Source organism: Scyliorhinus canicula, chromosome 13, assembly GCF_902713615.1.
Source record: "Scyliorhinus canicula chromosome 13, sScyCan1.1, whole genome shotgun sequence".
NCBI lineage: Eukaryota > Metazoa > Chordata > Chondrichthyes > Carcharhiniformes > Scyliorhinidae > Scyliorhinus > Scyliorhinus canicula.
The window spans coordinates 155272313-155291502 of record NC_052158.1 but is presented as its reverse complement, the minus strand read 5'-3'; the positions used below and the strand labels follow the sequence as shown (position 1 = coordinate 155291502).

At 47.7% G+C, this 19190-nt stretch overlaps 1 protein-coding gene across 9 annotated transcripts in view; it reads left to right on the top strand.

Annotated features, from left to right (window-relative positions):
* Positions 1-19190, top strand: part of fgf12a (fibroblast growth factor 12a) — a 341312-nt gene that overhangs the window by 200011 nt on the left and 122111 nt on the right. For all 9 annotated transcript variants that reach the window (XM_038817142.1, XM_038817143.1, XM_038817139.1 and 6 more), the window contains one exon: positions 3052-3155. In XM_038817142.1, coding sequence (XP_038673070.1) covers positions 3052-3155 — 104 coding nt within the window. The remainder of the gene's footprint in view (positions 1-3051; positions 3156-19190) is intronic.

Here is a 19190-nt window from a genome sequence, read left to right as displayed (position 1 = left end):
CTAATTGTACTTTCCCAATGCGGACCTGAATTTTCTCGATTTCTTCCTTTATTGTTTGCCCGGTTAGTTGGCGCACAGATTGAGTTACAACAAGAAGAAGCTGTTTTCCTATTGGCCCTCACCAGTTTATTACTTCTTCCCCTCACAAAGCTATCACCCCCCCGCCCCCCGCCCCCCCCCAGACGCTGCAGCTACACACTGTATTTCATAATAATAAGAATCTTTAGTGTCACAAGTAGGCTTACATTAACACTGCAATGAAGTTACTGTGTAAATCCCCTCATCGCCACATTCCGGCGTCTGTTCGGGTACACAGGGAGAATTCAGAATGTCCAATTCACCTAACAGCACGTCTTTTGGGACTGTGGGAGGAAACCGGAGCACCCGGAGGAAACCCATCCAGACACAGGGAGAATGTGCAGACTCCGCACAGACAGTGACCCAAGCCAGGAATCGAACCTGGGACCCTGGCACTGTGAAGCAACAGTGCTAACCACTGTGCTACCGTGCACTATCTTGTCTTCGCCCCCAGTTCCTCTCAATTTCCGTGCCGCCCATTCCCTTTACAGATTAGTTGTTTATCAATCTTCCGAGCCTGCAGTCGTATCTTCCCCGAGGTCTCCCTTGGACCTATGCACAGAGCATCCTCATCGTATCTTTCCCGAGGTCTCCCTTGGACCTATGCACAGAGCATCCTCATCGTATCTTCCCCGAGGTCTCCCTTGGACCTACGCACAGAGCATCCTCATGTCCTCACTCAGCCTCAGTCGTATGTAAGTTTCCCACCGCCGTCTGCAGTGACCACTTTCACTTTTCCAACTCCAAGCTCTTTCTCATTTTCCTAACCATCTGCATCTCCTTTTCAACCCTATCCTCTTCACCTTCCACTTCCTGTCACATACTTCCAGCTTCCCCTCTGCACCTTACTCAGTTGGCATTCCTGCTTCTACTGACTCAATCATACTTTTGGTTCTGAATCTGGCACTCGTATTTCCGTCAAGTCACTTTTTCAGTTGCCTTCGACATGAGGAATCACGGGTTGAAAAGAGACCAAGGGTCTTCTACCGACCTATTAGTTGTATCTTTGGAATCTTGTTTTCCCTGGGCAGCACGGTAGCATAGTGGACAGCACTGTGGCTTCACAGCGCCAGGGTCCCAGGTTCGATTCCCCGCTGGGCCACTGTCTGTGCGGAGTCTGCACGTTCGCTCCGTGTCTGCGTGGGTTTCCTCCGGGTGCTCCCGTTTCCTCCCACAGTCCAAAGATGTGCAGGTTAGGTGGATTGGCCGTGATAAATTGCCCTTTGTGACCAAAAAGGTTAGTCGAGGTTATTGGATAGGGTGGAAGTGAGGGCTTAAGTGGGTCGGTGCAGACTCGATGGGCCGAATGGCCTCCTTCTGCACTGTATGTTCTGTGATTTACATTAATGATCTAGATCTTGCTGTACAACCCGCTGAACCTTTCACACTTTGACTATCTAGTTAGTACTGGGGAAGTTGAAATCCCCAACTATTATTACCCGATTCTTCTTACAATTCTCAGTGAATTGCCTACATTTCTGCCCTTCTCCCTCTCCCTGACTGTTTGGCAGCCTTTAGTACACTCCCAGCAATGGGATCACCCCCTTGTTGAAAATTCTACCCATCTGGCTTAATTTGAGGAATCTACAAATATATCATCCCTGAGTACTGCCGTGGCATTATTCCTAATCAATAATGCAATCCCCCCCTCCTCTTTTACCTCCCCTTCTAAACTTCTAAACATTGGGATGTTCAGCTGCCAGTTTTGTCCTTATTTGAACCAAGTTTCTGTGTTTGCAATAATGTCATAATTCCACCTTCTGATCAACACTCTGAGTTCACCAGTCTTACCCATCAGACTCCTTGCATTGAAATAAATGCAGTTTAGCCTCCCAATCCTCCCATGTGCCTTATCATACCCCTGTTTGCTCCGACCACTGGACCTGCCTGGTTTAGCCTCCATGTTTGACTCCATCTCCTCACCCACTGTACTGTTACTTTGGATCCCATCCCCCCTCCAAATTAATTTAAACCCTGTCCAGTAGCGTGAACAAGCCTCCCTGCTAGGATATCTGTCTCTCCTCCTCTATAGCCTCTCCTTTACCTTGGTGGCTCAGTGGGTAGCAATCTCATCTCTATGTCAGAAGGTTGTAGGTTCAAATCCCACTCCAGACACTTGAGTATCTAATCCAGATTGACACCACCTGTGAGCGCAACGGTGCGAGAGGAAAGCTCACCACCGCCTTCTCAAGGGAAACTGGAAAATGGTAAATAAATGATGACCTTGCCAACACTCCAGAGTTTTAAGAAGGCAGCCCACCAGCACTTTCTCCAGGGCAACTGGGGATGGGCAATAAATGCTGGCCTAGCCAGCGATGCCCACATCCCGTGACTGAATAAAAATAAAGTTCACAACGCCAATGCTGCTTAATCGAAGGGGCAGTTTTCTGGATTGCCTGTTTGAACTTGTTGAGAGTCAGAGACAGAATGCAGCGCTGATTGCTGGGATTGCTGACCAGGGGGCGGAGGGCAGCTCTCCGGCCTCTGCGACAGTAGGTTGTGAGGTCAAGGCGCACTACCAGAACCGAGGGAGTGCTGCACCGTCACGGGGCTTCAGGTGACACGTTAAACCGAGACCCCAATTTGCCCTCTCAGGTGGCTGTATAATAACCCATGGCACTGTTTTGAAGAAGAGCGGGCGGGGATGATGTTTCCCCTGTTGTCCCGGTCAATATTTATCCCTCAATCAACATCACTAAAAATAGATTACTGCTTGCGGGAGTTTGCTGTGCGCAAATGGTTTGCTATGTTTTCATCCGTATAACATTGGCTTCTCCAATGTTTGGGACATTCCGAGATCACAAGGCGCTCTATAGAAATACAAATCTGAATTTCTTTCAAAGTTGGGGACTTTCAGAGCTCTTTGTACTTGGAGATCCACCAGTTAATGTTTGTCATTGGGTAAGATATGATCGACGGTGCATTTGAGACACCGTAGTTGTTGATGTTGTCAACGGCTTTTTCTCTTCCTAGCTCTCTTCAACCTGATTCCTGTGGGACTGCGGGTGGTGGCAATTCAAGGTGTGAAGTCTGGTCTCTATGTGGCCATGAACGGGGAAGGTCTCCTCTACAATTCGGTGAGTGCAGCCTCTTAATTTTCCCATTCATCAGTGTTGGATTCAACAATTAGAGAGGGGGGTGCTTTAAAATACTAGCTAAAATATACTGGAAAATAAAATGATTTTTGAAAATTATTGAATTTGCAGATATATGAATGTTATAAAATTGACTAAACTTTTGAATACTGTCTATGACTGTCTCAAATGTTACAAATAATGTACTGCAAGTAAGAGATATGAGGGGACATTCAACGAGTTTGAAACAATCTCATAACTGAGACCAGATGTGACATAGGGACTTTGAACGTGGGACAAGAGTCATGGGAAAGATAATTAATTTTGAGTATTTGATTAATGTCTAATTAACCAATAGCCTGTTAAGTGACTGACACTTTCCTGAATGAATCAAAGGGGGTCTCAGCTGAGAATTAGAACCAATGAAATTAAGTAAGGGGCTAAATCCAGATAAGGATTCCCTTACGAATATGATCCGTTTGACTAGAGAGAATAGTTTTAGCCATTGGAGATCCTTGAAGCATTCATAAAAATTACTTTTAAGGCCTTTTGTTGAAATGACTTTTAATTTGTAAACCAGGAGTCACTTTTATCTTCCAGTTTTTGCTTTAACTCTTCACTGTCTCAAGGACATTTCAAGGCACGCAGGGAAAATCTTGTGATTTAATTTTGTGTGAATGTACCAAAATGAGTTCTTAAAGAAATAAACAGTTCTTGTATATTTATTCAAACCGGACTCAAAACTTATCTATGAGCGAGAGATAAGGGAAATATTACTATTGGTCATGAAGTAACATTAAACTTCAATTGGGTATCAGGCCTCTTTGTTAAAGACCATGGGTCACTCACTGTCTACCCTGGGTTATGGGGAGCAATTTAATGAGATAGAGAGGTTTTGTCAGTCTGAACTCTATTTTAAAATTTATTGTGTGGAGGCAAAAATCATGATGAACTCTGAATTCATAAAGTTTCATATCCACAAGTATTATTTGGAATAAAGACTTTGATTGAAGAAAATGTTCAGTATCTCTCTTTGTTAATACTGTTCCCCCCCTTCTCTCCGCCTCAGTTGAGGAATGATGTTTGAGGTTGAGTGGATTGGCTTTGGTTCAGGCCACCCACAGAATTGGATGGTCCTCCTTTTGTGTTTCCAGGAGTTGGTTGTGTGCTCCGAGATGAGAGTCCCTCCTATTCCCTCACCACCCTCCAGGCACGATGGAAGAAAATGGTTCAAGGCAGCTTCCCGCCTCATCATTGGGAGGGGGAGGGCATGGGGCTGCTAGGAAGGTGGGATGTCCCCGGGCGGGGAGTTTGCTGGCAAGGTCTGATTACTGCAGCTGTTTTGGATGGCAATTGGCTCACAACACAACCTGTCACTTTTTCGAGGATGAATATTCGGGAACCCTCACGGGTACTCATTAGATTACTGGCTCCACAAGCAGATTCACACTGTTCGTGTTAACGCCTCCTACGTGTGTTTGACCAGCTCAGTCTCAAAGTTAAGTTAGCTACTTATTTATTACTTCTCATTTTTTTTCACCAACTGCTGCTTCAACCCCTCTTCTCCAAAAGACATTGGGATGGATTCGCCAATGCCCGACGTCGCGATCGGGATTCCCGATTGGACGGAGAATGGAGCGTCAGCGCGAGGTCCGTTGTGATGCTCTGGTCCCCCGCCGGAGGCCTCAGCGCGTCACCTGCCCCGTGCCACCTCCCCTGTGCCACCTGCCCCGTGCCACCTGCCCCGTGCCAGCAGGCCTTCTGCACTGTAAATTCTATGAATTCTATGACTGGCAACTCCTCACCAGACCCAAAGGAGCTAAGTGCTTTCTGTTGTGAATAAGAATTGAAACCACTCGGGTCCTGATTGGTGGAGGTGCGAGTGGGGGGGGGGGGGCGCTTTGGGGTTGATTGATGTAGAGGGCTGGGGGGGGTCGGTGGGCAAGAGATTATTTCCTTGGTGGCGGGGGGGGGGGGGGGGGGGGGAGGATGCCCTGACTTGTCAATAGGGTGGGGGGGGGGGAGAGTAGGCAGGGGGCAGGATTTATGTTCTGCGGGGTGGGAGGGGGGTGCAATGGCAGAACAACATCGGGATTCCAATGAAATCCGGCCACTTCTCCACTGGAGGGACCATTTCAGCCCCAGATCGGAGAATCCCGGCCGTTATTTCTACGGACATTGGTTGCCTCTATTTTGTGGCTATTCCTGATATGTGGGTCTCTGTCGATTATTTTGAGAAGACCTGCTGATCAAATCCAAACCTTATTCTGTCCTTGCCTATTGTTTGTGTGGGTGTGAATTTGTGCAGATCCCCTCACCGCTCACTACCTCTGGGGGTTTGTGGCTAATTGCACCAAGCTCCAGGGGAGATCAGTTAACCAGGTTACAGTAACCGAGTGGATAAAGTACTAGACTGGTAACAGAGGCTCAGCTACCAGGAAAGCCCCATGATTGCCCAATCATTCTTTCCAGTTTCCTGGTTCTTGGCTGATTAATGTCGAAGGAGAGTAAATATTTACAGTGTTTTGCTGTTATAAATCTCAAACATTAATGGAACCAAGTTCTCCTCAAAAATTGCACAAGGGAATATTGCTGTTTTCAAAGCTTTGATGTAGGGTGAGTTATTTGTGCTTTGTTTGGAAGTAATTGCTCCTTCTGCCTGATTCAGTGACTGCGCACAGAGTGCTTCTACTTCGTTACCTTGTCCCATGGTCTGCATCGGACTCACCACGACAGCCTGACATTCTCTTGGCTCTCTCCTGCATGGATGAAATGGCAACATTTAATCTTTCTTTGCTTGCAGCCCTGACTGCATATACTCAAGCTCCTGACATTGATGCAGTGCTTGCATCTGAGCTCAGAAAACAAAAGTTAACCCTTTCGGGTCATCTTCCAGAAATGGCGTTGAGCCAAGGCTCCATCTCCCCTCTCAACTGGATGTAATCGATCCCATTGGTGCCCAGGGCCAGGCAAACAAAATCCAGGCGATCTGATCCTTGCTGTTAGTGGGATCTTGCTGTGCGCAGATTAATTGCTGCGTCATCTCAAATAACAGCGTACTTCATGAGTAATTCATGGCTTTGAAGTGTTTTACAATTTCTGGTGGATCAGGGTGGGGAGGTGGTGGCATAGAGGTAATGTCACTGGATTAGCGATCCAGGGATCCAGGCTCTGAGGACATGGGTTCAAACCCCACCAAGGCAACTGCTGGCATTTAAATTCAATCGACTCATATTTAAAACATCTGGAATTGAAAGCTGGTCTCAGCAATGGCGACCCTGAAATTAACATCGTTTGTTGTAAAAAACCCATCTGGTTCGCTAATGTCCTTTAGGGAAGGAAATCTGTTGTCCTTACCTGGCCTGGCCTCCCTGTGACTCCAGACCTCCGGTGATGTGATTGGCTCTGAAATGGCCGAGCACACCATTCAGTTCAAGGGCAATTAGGGGTGAGCGACCCTAATTGCGAGGCCAGCAGCACCTGCAAAATCCTTTCCTACCCTCCCCTTTTGCAATGAACTCTTTGGCTTCCTGAACGAGCTGTCGCTGGACCAGGCCCCATGAAGGGGTGGGTGGTGTTGGTCCCTGTGGGGTGGAGGTGTGAAAAGAGGGTCATAGAACAAAAGGGGGTGGGGGAGACTTCCTCGAGGTGTTTAAAATGAGGAAATCAGAAAACAAGGCAAACCTGTTTCCACCGGCAAATAAAAGGTCGGTAAACGATTGAAGACAATCGATTTGAAGAGATGAGTATTTTCCTCATATATGATTTGGAATGCTATGCCTCAAAGGACGGTGGATGCAAATTCAAAAGTAACTTTCAAGAGGGAATTGTATAAGAGGAAAGAGCATGGGAGTGAGTTTAATTGGGTGGCTCTGTAAAAGAGCCAGGACAGACCATATAGGCCAAATGGCCTCCATCTGTGAACTTAAGCAGAGTAGAGGAATTTCAGAATGGGCCGTAACTTCCTCCAAATCTGACACTGGAGCTCCCGCTCAAAGGATCCCAGAGGTCAGGATTTTCACAGCAATGGCCTGGACCTCATAACTGCCCCTGGACAATTGCGTTGTGCTGGGAACCATCTGGAAAAAAGTTATTTAAATCACTAACTCGAATCGTTCTTCCAGAGTTACACTAATAGTTACTCAGAAAAAGTTAGAAGATTCTGTTTCAAATCCCTTGACAGCCTTTTAAATATATAACTTCAGTTCAATTTCACACAGCAATACATTTCACTAGCCAGTGATTTGACAGTTTAATTTCCAGGGACAGGAATTGGTGGATTGTTTATCTATCTTTCCTTTCATGCTTGAATGCATCTCAAGTACCTTATTTTGATGCTAACCACAATGTTTATAAACACTCTCTTGCCATGATATACAGCTCCTCACCACATCAAAAGGAGCATCAATCTGATGCTGATTACCATTCCAAGGAAGCTATGGCCCATTGTCAACTTTATGTTCAACTGGGCAGCTTGATAGTCGACCTTGACATGACTGCAGGGGGACAGGAGATACATAGAGACATATGAATTAGGTGCAGGAGCAGGCCATTTGGCCCCTTGAGCCTGCTCCCCCATTCAATAAGATCATGACTGATCTGATTGTCACCTCAACTCCACATTCCACCTACCCACAATAACATTGACTCCCTTGAACCCCCTTGTCAGTTAAGAATCTATCTACCTCTGCTTCAGAATAATCAATGGCCCTGCCTCCGCTACTCTCCGAGGGTGAGAGTTCCTGAGATTCATGACCCCTCAAGAGAAATAAAAATTCTCACCTCCATATTAAACGGGAGACCCCTTATTTAAAAATTGAGTCCGCCAGTTCTAGTCTTCGCCACAAGGGGAAATATCCTTTCTGCATTCACCCTGTCAAGTCCACTCAGGATTTTCTATAAATTTAGAGTACCCAATTTTTTTTTCCCAATTAAGGGACAATTTAGCGTGGCCAATCCACCAATCCTGCATATCTTTGGGTTGTGGGGGTGAAACCCGTGCAGACACAGGGAGAATGTGCAAACTCCACACGGACAGTGACCCAGAGCCGCGATCGAACCTGGGACCTTGGCATCATGAGGCAGCAGTGCTAACCACTGCATCCCCGTGCTGTCCATCCATTTAATAATAATAATCGCTTATTGTCATGAGTAGGCTTCAATGAAGTTACCGTGAAAAGCCCCTAGTCGCCACATTCAAGCGCCTGTTCGGGGAGGCCGGTACGGGAATTGAACCCACACTGCTGGCATTGTTCAGCATTACAAGCCAGCTGTTTAGCCCACTGTGCTAAACCAGTCCCTCAGGTTTTTGTGCTTATTTAGGATCCTATGTTTCAATGAGATCACCTCTCAATCATCTCAACATCAATGGAGACAGGCCCAACCGCAGGATAATCCGTTCCCAAGAATCATTCCCTTCAACCTTCTCCGAACTGCTGTTAATGCATTTATATTGTGGGCAGCACGGTAGCACTGTGGTTAGCACTGTTGCTTTACAGCTCCAGGGTCCCAGGTTCGATTCCCGGCTTGGGTCACTGTCTGTGCGGAGTTTGCACGTTCTCCCCGTGTCTGCGTGGGTTTCCTCCGAGTGCTCCGGTTTCCTCCCACAGTCCAAAGATGTGCAGGTTAGGTGGATTGGCCGTGCTAAATTGCCTTTAGTGTCCAAAAGGGTTGGGTGGTTGGAGGTGTAGGCTTGGGTAGGGTGCTCTTTCTAAGGGCTGGTGCAGACTCAGTGGGCCGAATGGCGGCCTCCTGCACTGTAAATTCTATGATATTCTTAAATAAGGAGATTGCAACTGTACACAGTAGCAATATCTGTTCTCGCCAATCCTCTGCACAACTGTAGCAAAACGTTTATATTCCATTCCCTTGCAATAAATGACAACATTTAATTTGCCTTCCTAATCACCTGATATACCATCAAACAAACAAGACATCAGAAGCCTTTGCCCCTCAGAGTTCTGCCATCTCCCTCCATTTAAATAACAGGATGCTTGGCTACCTGCCATCGTGGGCAAGTTCTCATTTTCCCAAATTATACTCCGTTTGCCAAGTTTTTGCCCACTCTCTTAACCTATCGATGTCCCTTTGCCGACCTCTTGGGCGTGATTTAACCAAATGGGAACTGACTCCTACAACGAGCATGTTTAGCCGTCTGTTTCCCGGCGCTCACAGTGTGCTATCTATCGGGACTCTGGTTCTATTTGGAGCCTCAGTGGGGTACGCCCCAATGAGATGGTACTTCGTCCCATTTTTAAATGGTGTCCCAATCTCGCAATCCCCCCAACGCGACCCCTGAACCATCCCCCCAAAGCCCCGAATCACCTATCAGGGGGTCCGCGTGCCACCCCCGTGCCCCACATAGGGCGCCCCCGGGCTCGACGCCCATCGCAGAAAAATGCCAGCTTTGCACCACCAACCTGCCATGTTGGCCGTGCTACCTGGGCACCTTGGGCAGTGCCAGCATTGCAATCTGCCCAGAGAGCAAGCACCTGGGGGCCTCCGATCCACTCGGAGACCCCCACGAGTACCGTTCCCCGTTTGCGGAGACCAGCGCTGAATGGCGCTCGAGCGAGGTCTCCGCGGCGAAGGGGTTCGATCCCAACGCCTCGGGTAGATCATGGGAGAGCAGATTTGAGTCAGACTCGCTCTCTCACTCTAATATGCAGAGTTGGAATATAATGATCCCGCCCACGTTAGATCTCGGGAGGCCTGGCGAGAGGGATCACCCAGCATCCACCGGCCTCGCTGCCTTTCGGGTTCAACGTGGCTGGTAGATCATACCTGTTATGGGTCAGGGCTTAGAAACTCCAAACTATATTATGAAGTTCACCTGACCTGCAACCTTTATGTTGAATTTGGCTAGGATGAGCACAAGAGTTTTCGCAGCAGTCTTCCCAGACTCTTTAATCAAAATAAGCATTATTCTAAGAACTTAGTTAACATAAATTTACAAACACACACCAAGAATTTTTGATCAATTACAAACATAAAGACACCCCACATCTCCAGTAACCTATGTAACTTAATGACTTCTTACTGTCCAAAAAGGTTAGGTGGGGGTACTGGGTTACGGGAATGGGGTGGAGGTGTGGGGCTTGAGTGGGCTTCTCTTTCCAAGGGCTGGTGCAGACTGGATGGGCCGAATGGTTTTCTGCACTGTACGTTCCCCTTTAACTGTTCCAATTCAAAAACTAAATCCCATAAACCAAAACCCCTTTTTAAGCGTTGACTCAGCTCTCTGCATTCTCACTTGAATAAGACTCGCTTTCCCCGAGGTTCTGACCCCGTCTCACCGGCAGGTTTAAACCCTTCCGGAAAGCAAACTATATCTTTTAAGTTACCAAAGCAGGTAGCTAGAAACAATGTTTCTTTTTTACTGGAACAATACTTTTAAATGAAGCCGTAGAAAGATAGGAAAAAACACTCCCTTCCCCCTCCGAGTCTACAGCAGTCAAACTGAAAATGAAACAAAAAAAACTTCACTGCCACAGCTCAGCTCCACCCACAAAGTGACATAATTGAAGCCATGTGATAAGACGAAAACCTTTCTGAAAAGGGCACTCACATGACACGCCCCATATGTCCTCTTCGCTACATACTTTCCTACTTATATTTGTGCGATTAGCAAATTTAGCAATGAAACATTCAGTCCATTCATCCAAGTCGTTGATATAAATTGTAAATAGTTAAGGCCCCAGCACTGATTCCTGCGACACTCCACTTGTCCCAAATTCCCAACCCGAAAAAGACCTACTTTATGGCTCCTGCTAGTTAACCAGTCTTCTATCCATGCTAACGTGTTACCTCCATCGCCACAAGCTCTTATTTTGAGGATAACTGCACTTATATTGGGTTCTGATGTCGGGGCTGGTTTTGCACACTGGGCTAAATCGCTGGCTTTTAAACCAGACCAAGGCAGGCCAGCAGCACGGTTCAATTCCCGTACCAGCCTCCTCGAACAGGCGCCGGAATGTGGCGACTAGGGGCTTTTCACAGTAACTTCATTGAAGCCTACTCGTGACAATAAGCGATTTTCATTTTCAACCTTGTGTCTCAACTAATTATATTGGCTTGGAATGAATAGTGCCACCAGTCAGGATCCTCCAGGCTTCTGTGCTTGGCCGTTCCTTTTAAACTTTTAAAATAGAAAGGAATCGCCTCATTAAATATTTATTCTGCAAGTATCTTTCACGTGGGAATCTCTCTCTTGTGCTGCATTTTCTGCTGCCTGTTGTAATATTCCGCATTAGCAATTTGTCGGCTAGGCTTTGACAAGTGTCATGAAGTGTTGTCACAAAAAGCCGGGAGTAGCTTTTACCGCCTACTCACCTGCTAATTACTGAGTGTCTCCGATCTGCTGCTTAAGCTGAAGGCTGACCTGACACAGGGCTTTGAGATTATGAAAGGGTTTGGGAGGGGTAGACGTGGAGATGGTTCTTCCACTTGCAAGTGAGGCCAGAACTAGGGGCCATGAATATAAGGTAACCATGAATAAATAAAATAGCGAATTCAGATGAGAGAGCTCTAGAAGTGGTGGAAATGTGGGACTCGCTACTGCAGAGAGTGGTTGAGGTGAATAGTACTGAAGCATTTAAGCTGGATAAGCGAATGAGGAACAGAAGAAGATGAAATGAAATGAAAAATGAAAATCGCTTATTGTCATGAGTAGGCTTCAATGAAGTTACTGTGAAAAGCCCTTAGTCGCCACATTCCGGCGCCTGTCCGGGGAGGCTTGTACAGGAATCGAACCGTGCTGCTTGGTCTGCTTTAAAAGCCAGCGATTTAGCCCAGTGAGCTAAACCAGCCCCTTCAGAAAGATGACGATGGTGTGAGATGAAAAGTTTTTAGAGGAGGTTCACACGGAGGATAAATACTGACATGAGCCAACTGGAATAAACGCTGTACAGTCTGTGCAGTGTTGGTTTGTGTGACAGTAATTGCAAATAGAGATGGTCCCCTGGGCCATGCTTGTTGGCCTGCACAAGGTCACCATGTCCCATTCTTCCTGAACATCTCTGGGCAGCTTTGGACTTGAACGAAGCAATCCTGAATTGTTCTGCGATTGGGTCAATGAATCTTGAGCCCAGCTCCATTTTACACCATGACAGATTCACACTTCACTTATTCCTTATCCCTTGGGAGTTGCCGTCTTCTTTTTAGCCACTGGTTCGATTTCAAATCGAAATTGGGAATGAGAAGGTGACAAACCCAGTGTTTGATTAACCAGGAGAAATGCAAGGGAGTTGTTGAGACTACAGTGCAGCACTTAAAACTGAATGGATAACGCACTCAACCACTGCCACTGTCTCCCATATTATTCCTTGCCGCTCTGTAGATGGACAAAGAGCTGGGGGCAAGCGGGGGGAAGGAGGTGGTGTTGGGCCCAACCCTGTTTGGTTGAATGGAGCTGGACATACCAGCACACACCTCTGTATGGGAGGTCTTTGCTTGTTTAATCTCCAAGGTTACTCAGCCGCCCCTTTTGATTTGATGGTAGGGTGGGGGAAGGGGAGTGGGGTTGTGAAGAGGTGGGTGCTGGAGCTGATGAAATGAAGTGAAAGTCCACCCTGAATCTGAGGAAGGAGCAGTGCTCCGAAAGCTCGTGTTTGAAACAAACCTGTTGGACTTTAACCTGGTGTTGTAAGACTTCTTACTGTGGTCAATGATACAGTCAGAAAGGTTAGAAATCTCTGCAATGAAGGAGGGTGGGTGTTGCCTCCAGGCCAGGCTGATGATCAGGTAGCAAATTGAAACAGGCCACGGAAGATCAAAGCACCACCAAAGGCTCAAGCTTTCCCTGACAGCTTCATCCACATCTACTTTCTTCAGATTTATCAGTTAAATTAAATAATTTGCGAACAGGTTATGTTACACTCTATTTGCACAGTGGTTAGCACTGTTGTTTCACAGCGCCAGGGACCCGGGTTCAATTCCCGGATTGGGTCACTGTCTGTGCGGAGTCTGCACGTTCTCCCCGTGTCTGCGTGGGTTTCCTCCGGGTCCTCCAGTTTCCTCCCACAAGTCCCGAAAGACGTGCTTGTTAGGTGAATTGGACATTCTGAATTCCCCCTCCGTGTACCCGAACAGGCGCCGGAGTGTGGCGACTAGGGGTTTTTCACAGTAACTTCATTGCAGTGTCAATGTAAGCCTACTTGTGACACTAATTAAGATTATTATTAGTTCTCTTTTTCTGTATCTTTCTCTTACATTTTGTCTGTCGTTCGCACGCCCTCTCTATTGCTTTGTGTCTCTCTATATCTGACGGCGTCTCTGCTTCTCCATTAAATGCAAATTACTGCAGATGCTGGAATCTGAAACAAAGTCAGAAAATGCTGGAAAACAAAAATCCAATAAAAAACATTTAAAAAAAAAAGAAAATGCTGGAAAATCTCAGTGGAGAGAGAATGGAGCTGACGTTTCGAGCCTGGATGCCCTGACTGAAGAGTCATCAGACTTGAAATGTTAGCTCTGTTGCCGCTCCAGAGACGGCTAGGTGACCCTCCAGGAACAAGCACCTTATTGGCCACTGATGGTACTTGCTGATCAGCTCCACTGAGAAGGAGGCCTTGTTTCAGGAGGCTGTAGACGTTAGCAGTGATCTGCTGTGACAGCCTCAGACGCTGATATTCAGACATGCCAAGGAAGTTGATACTCTGTAGACTCCGTGTTGGGGTGAATCCAGCTTCCTTCCGGGTTGGATCTCAGTGGCCATCCCCTCCTCCCTGTGGTTGAATGGAAAACACCTCCAGTTTCTCCTGCTGTGGGTGGAAATGTTGCCAGTGGTGTCGCGTCTGCCCTTGCCCTTGATCAGAGGTGGAACTGCCTGAGCTGCTCCCACGCTGTGTTGAGGGTTGGCAGCAGAGACATGCAGCTGAAGGCAATTGAGGTGCTGGGCAAGTAATGTATCTTCAATGCGTTTGCCAACCCACTGTCAAGCAGTGAAAGCACAGGGAAAGCGAGACGAAGAAGCACTTTGACCAGCAGTCGCTCACCTGACCGTGGATAAGGCCCTCAGAGTAACTGATCGAAACCTTCCCAGCTTGTCAGTTTTAATGACAAAGCTCTTTCTGCTGTGCACATGCTTTGCTGACCCTGGCCAGGTGCAGGCATGAGAAAGAAGGAATCCAAGGTTTATAAGGCTCCTAATCGGCTTTTAATCATCACAATAGCTTTTGCACCGGACCCAAATTAGTTTCCTGCAGGATTTTGATCGTGCTGCGAGGGCAGGTGGAAGACTGCAGCGGAATGACATTGGGAAGATCCTAACCTGACAAGGTTTACCCCATTATCCCACCCCGCACTTAACACAACCGGCGTTCACCAAACTGTGCAAATACTATCCTCTGTCTCGCTCTGTGTCCCTCCTGCACACCTCTCTCTATCTCTCTCTCTCGATCTCTCTCTCACTATCTCTCTATTTCTCTCTCTCTCGCTCTCTCTCTCTATCTCTCTCTCTCTATCTCTCCCTCTCAATCTCTCTCTCTCTATCTCTCTCTCTCTCTATCTCTCTCTCTCTCACTATCTCTCTATCTCTCTCTCTCTCGCTCTCTCTATCTCTCTCTCTCTATCTCTCTCTCTCTCTCTCTCGCTCTCTTCTCTCTATCTATCTCTCTCTCTATCTCTCTCTCTCTCTATCTCTCCCTCTCTCCCTCTCAATCTCTCTCTCTCTATCTCTCTCCCTCTCAATCTCTCTCTCTCTCTATCTCTCTCTCTCTCTGTATATCTCTCTCTCTCTATCTCTCTCTCTCTCTCTCTATCTCTCTCTCTCTCTATCTCTATCTCTCTCTCTCTCTATCTATCCTTCTCTCTCTCTCTATCTCTCTCTCTCTCTATCTCTCTCTCTCTATCTCTCCCTCTCAATCTCTCTATCTCTCTCTCTGTCTATCTCTCCCTCTCAATATCTCTCTCTCTATCTCTCTCTCTCTCTATCTCTCTCTCTCAATCTCTCTCTCTCTATCTGTGCCTCTTTATGTTTGTGAATGTCCACTTCTCCCTCCCTCCACAGGCGGATTTACGATGCAGCTTGGCGCCTCGGCCAATGGCGGGCCCCGTACTGACAGGTGACTCTGGTGTGGCAACGCCAATCAGAACTTAGCAGCTCTGAATTTGCTGATAGGCTCAAGACATTCCAGTGAGCCAATCAGCAGGCAGTGAGGAACACCTTTGGCCTTTGATTGGTGGACTCCCCTTTACAGCGGGAAAACGTTGGTAGGCGGTGGAGATCCAGAAGGATCTCCCTGAATTGGAGTGAAGCTTCTGAGCTTTCACTGAGTGAAGCAGCAGCCAGGTTTCTGACATTGGGCCCAGCGAGCAGCCTGGGGCAAAGGTGAGGTTGCCAACCTAACATCGGGGTGAGAGACTACAAAGCCTTCAGCGAGGTGGGGAGGAGGCACTGCCAGTGGTCACTGAGGGCAGCAGAGCAGAGTGGCAACCCTGGACCTCCAGGCCAGCGCTGAGGAGGGTGGGCAGGCAGGCTGGCTGGCAACCAACAAAGGACAGTGGCAGGTCAGGAATAGCCCGAACCAGCAACAGCCAGGATTCAGCCAGTAGCTGACCCGCAGTCATTGGGGCTGGAGGCCCGGCTGCCCGAGCGAAGTGAGCTGTCGGGAGGTGCGAAGGCCGGGCGTGATCGCCAGCAATGGCCAATGAACCACCGCGAGCGCACCTGCAAGCTTAGGTTGTCGAGGGGAGCAGATACAGGGGTGACCCGACCCCCCAGGTTTGTGACGTTGGGGCGCCGCGGAGAAGGAAAACACTGAGCCCACAAAAGTGAAAGTCCACCTCTGCTTTCCTTCCTGTCTCTCCTGGCAGGAAATGGTCAAATGTGTCTGTCTATCCGTGTATCTGTCCGTCCATGTATCTGTGTGTGTGTATGTGTCCTTGTGTGTGTGTGTGTGTGTGTCCGTGTGTGTCCATGTGTGCGTGTCTCCGTGTGTTTATCCATGTGTGTATCCATCTGTTTGTGTGTCCGTCAGTTTGTGTGTCCATCCATGTGTGCACGTCCGTGTGTGTGCACGTCCGTGTGTGTGTGCGTGCGTCCGTGTGTGTGTGCGTCCGTGTGTGTGTGCGTCCGTGTGTGTGTGCGTCCGTGTGTGTGTGCGTCCGTGTGTGTGTCCATGTCGATGTAATAATAATAATCTTTATTGTCACAAGTAGGCTTACATTGAAATGAAGTTACTGTGAAAATCCCCTAGTCGCCACACTCCGGCGCCTGTTTGGGTACACTGAGGAAGAATTCAAAATGTCCAATTCACCTAACAAGCATGTCTTTCGGGCCTTGTGGGAGGAAACCGGAGCACCCGGAGGAACCCCAGACACGGGGAGAACGTGCAGACTCCGCGCAGACAGCGACCCAAGTGGGAATGGAACTTGGGACCCTGGTGCTACCGTGCTGTCCCCGTATATGTGTCCGTCCGTGTGTGTGTGTCCGTCTGTGTGTGTGTCCGTCTGTGTGTGTGCGTCCCTCTGTGTGTGTCCATCTGTCTGTGTGTGTGCGTCCGTCTGTGTGTGTGCGTCCGTCTGTGTGTGTGCGTCCGTCTGTCTGTGTGTGTGTGTCCGTCTGTGTGTGTGTCCGTCTGTGTGTGTGCGTCCCTCTGTGTGTGTCCATCTGTCTGTGTGTGTCCGTCTGTCTGTGTGTGTCCGTCTGTGTGTGTCCATCCATGTGTGTGTGTCCGTCCGTCTGTGTGTCGGTGTGTGTGTGTGTGTGTCTCTCCATCCGTGTGTGTGTCTCTCCATCCGTGTGTGTGTGTGCCCATCCGCGTGTGTGTGTCTCCATCCGTGTGTGTGTGTGCCCATCCGTGTGTGTTTATGTTTGTTCCATCAAACATTGAGCAAGATCAGAGGATGGTGGATGTGTAGCCAGCAACTGCAGCAAGCTCTCTCTTTGATAATAGGGGAGTATAAAGGTGTTTTTCCCTGATGTCAAACTCGGTGCTGTCCCTGACCTGGGAGTGTTTAATACTGACAATAGGGACCGGATTCACCTGTCCCGCTGTGGGGCTGTAATGTTTAGGGAGGGTTTTAAAAATGGTGGGTGGTACCTGAAACGAAGATTCCCACTCCCATTCTCTGCTCCATAAATTCTCAGCAGTGCAGGATAAGGGGCTACTAGCTGCCTTCCACAATGTATCTTCTATGTTCACTTGTGATGAAATGCAGTATAATTTTCAATACAGTGAGTGACTTTGTTTGTCAAGGTAAGTAACCAGTAGATAAAACTGCTTCCAGATTGTCAATTAAGACATCTGGCAAGCTATCAAAGCAATGGACAGTGTTTTGAAAATGAAAAAGTCTTAAGATGCATTAAAGTACATTATCCTTTAGAAAATATGCATTGTACAATAGTAAAACCCAGGTGTGAAATGAATCTGCCCGGAACTTTAATTTTCCTTCATTAAAGGTTCAGCTCAGCCATCTCATTTGGTTGTTTCAGAGCGTTGTCGGATGGTTGAGTTTTTACCTGTCCTCAAAGGCTTTCATGTATTTAGCCCAGGAGAGCTTGTTGACACAGTTGTTCAATAGAATTTCAATATGAATGTTTGCCTGAGATCCAATCCCAGCAATGGATCCTACTCAACAATGGTGTTGACACAGCTAGCAAGGGGAATGTGAGCCTGATTATTTTTGACAGATTTCTGAGCTGTTAAGAGGATACTTTTTATGTGGATGTTCAAATATTCTTTACTAATTGCGATAGATTCATGAGATTCTCAAATAATTCCCAATATTACTGTGGGGTCACGAGCTATGTATAGAGTGGACACTGGATGAGTGGTTTGGAGCGATGAGGGAAGTATGGGGAGGATAGAAGTATTTGGGTTTGCGACGGATAAGGGGTGGTGAGGGCAAATATGCGGGGGCGGGGGTGGGAGGTAATTGTTAAGGGAGTGAGGGAACGGGAGCTTCACACATCTCCAGAAGTGGGCTGATATCTTGGCAAAAGGAGACAAGCCTTTTAACCTGGCATTGACCCCCTCTGTCTCCGCCTTGCGACTCTGGCCTGTCCCTGATTTCCCCTGAATGTAGCATTGACCTGCCCTGCACTGAGTTGGGATCAGTCCATCAGGAAACCTCCCAGTTCACGATTCTCACCCCCCATTGTGCCCTAACTGCCTGAGATGATATGTATTCCCGGAATGAACATCATTAGGCATGCTGAGCGCAAAAATGTTCTTAAAAAACGTACATAAATCATTTGGAAATATCGCCATAATAAATGAAAGGACGTTATCTGGGATGGAGTGGAAGTCGAGGTTATGCTCAATCGTTGGTTCAATTCCTGTGGCGGTGAGCTCTTTCTCTAATTTATAATTATGGGCATTTTCTTTTTGTTGCAATATTTCTGCGGTGGTTATATCTGTGAGGTTAATTCCTCACTGGCTCTTTTCCCAGCAGATGGTCTCTGCTTATTCAGCATTAGCAGTTCTATGGAATTTTCAAACAGGGTCTCTCATACCGGATTACAGCTAATGAGCTCTTTGAAGCTCAGTTCATGCTGACAGAGGCTCCCAGAGTAGAGAAATATGCAAAGGACAGAGTTTTTCAACTCAGAAAGCCGGATGCGGCAATGTCCTCCAAATGGACACGTGAAAAACAACAGGCAGCTGAAGGTCTCCGGGTTTGTCCACCGTCCCATACGATTGTGTCACCTTGTGTATCAGAATGTTTCCCCTCTCTGTCACGATTCTTTGACGTTCGCCGTCGGGCCCACCTTAGGGCAGCACGGTAGCATTGTGGATAGCACAATTGCTTCACAGCTCCAGAATCCCAGGTTCGATTCCCGCCTTGGGTCACTGTCTGTGCGGAGTCTGCACATCCTCCCTGTGTCTGCGTGGGTTTCCGGGTGCTCCGGTTTCCTCCCACAGTCCAAAGATGTGCAGGTTAGGTGGATTGGCCATGATAAATTGCCCATAGTGTCCAAAATTTCCCTTAGTGCTGGGTGGGGTTACTGGGTTATGGGGATAGGGTGGAGGTGTTGACCTTTGGTAGGGTGCTCTTTCCAAGAGCCGGTGCAGACTCGATGGGCCGAATGGCCTC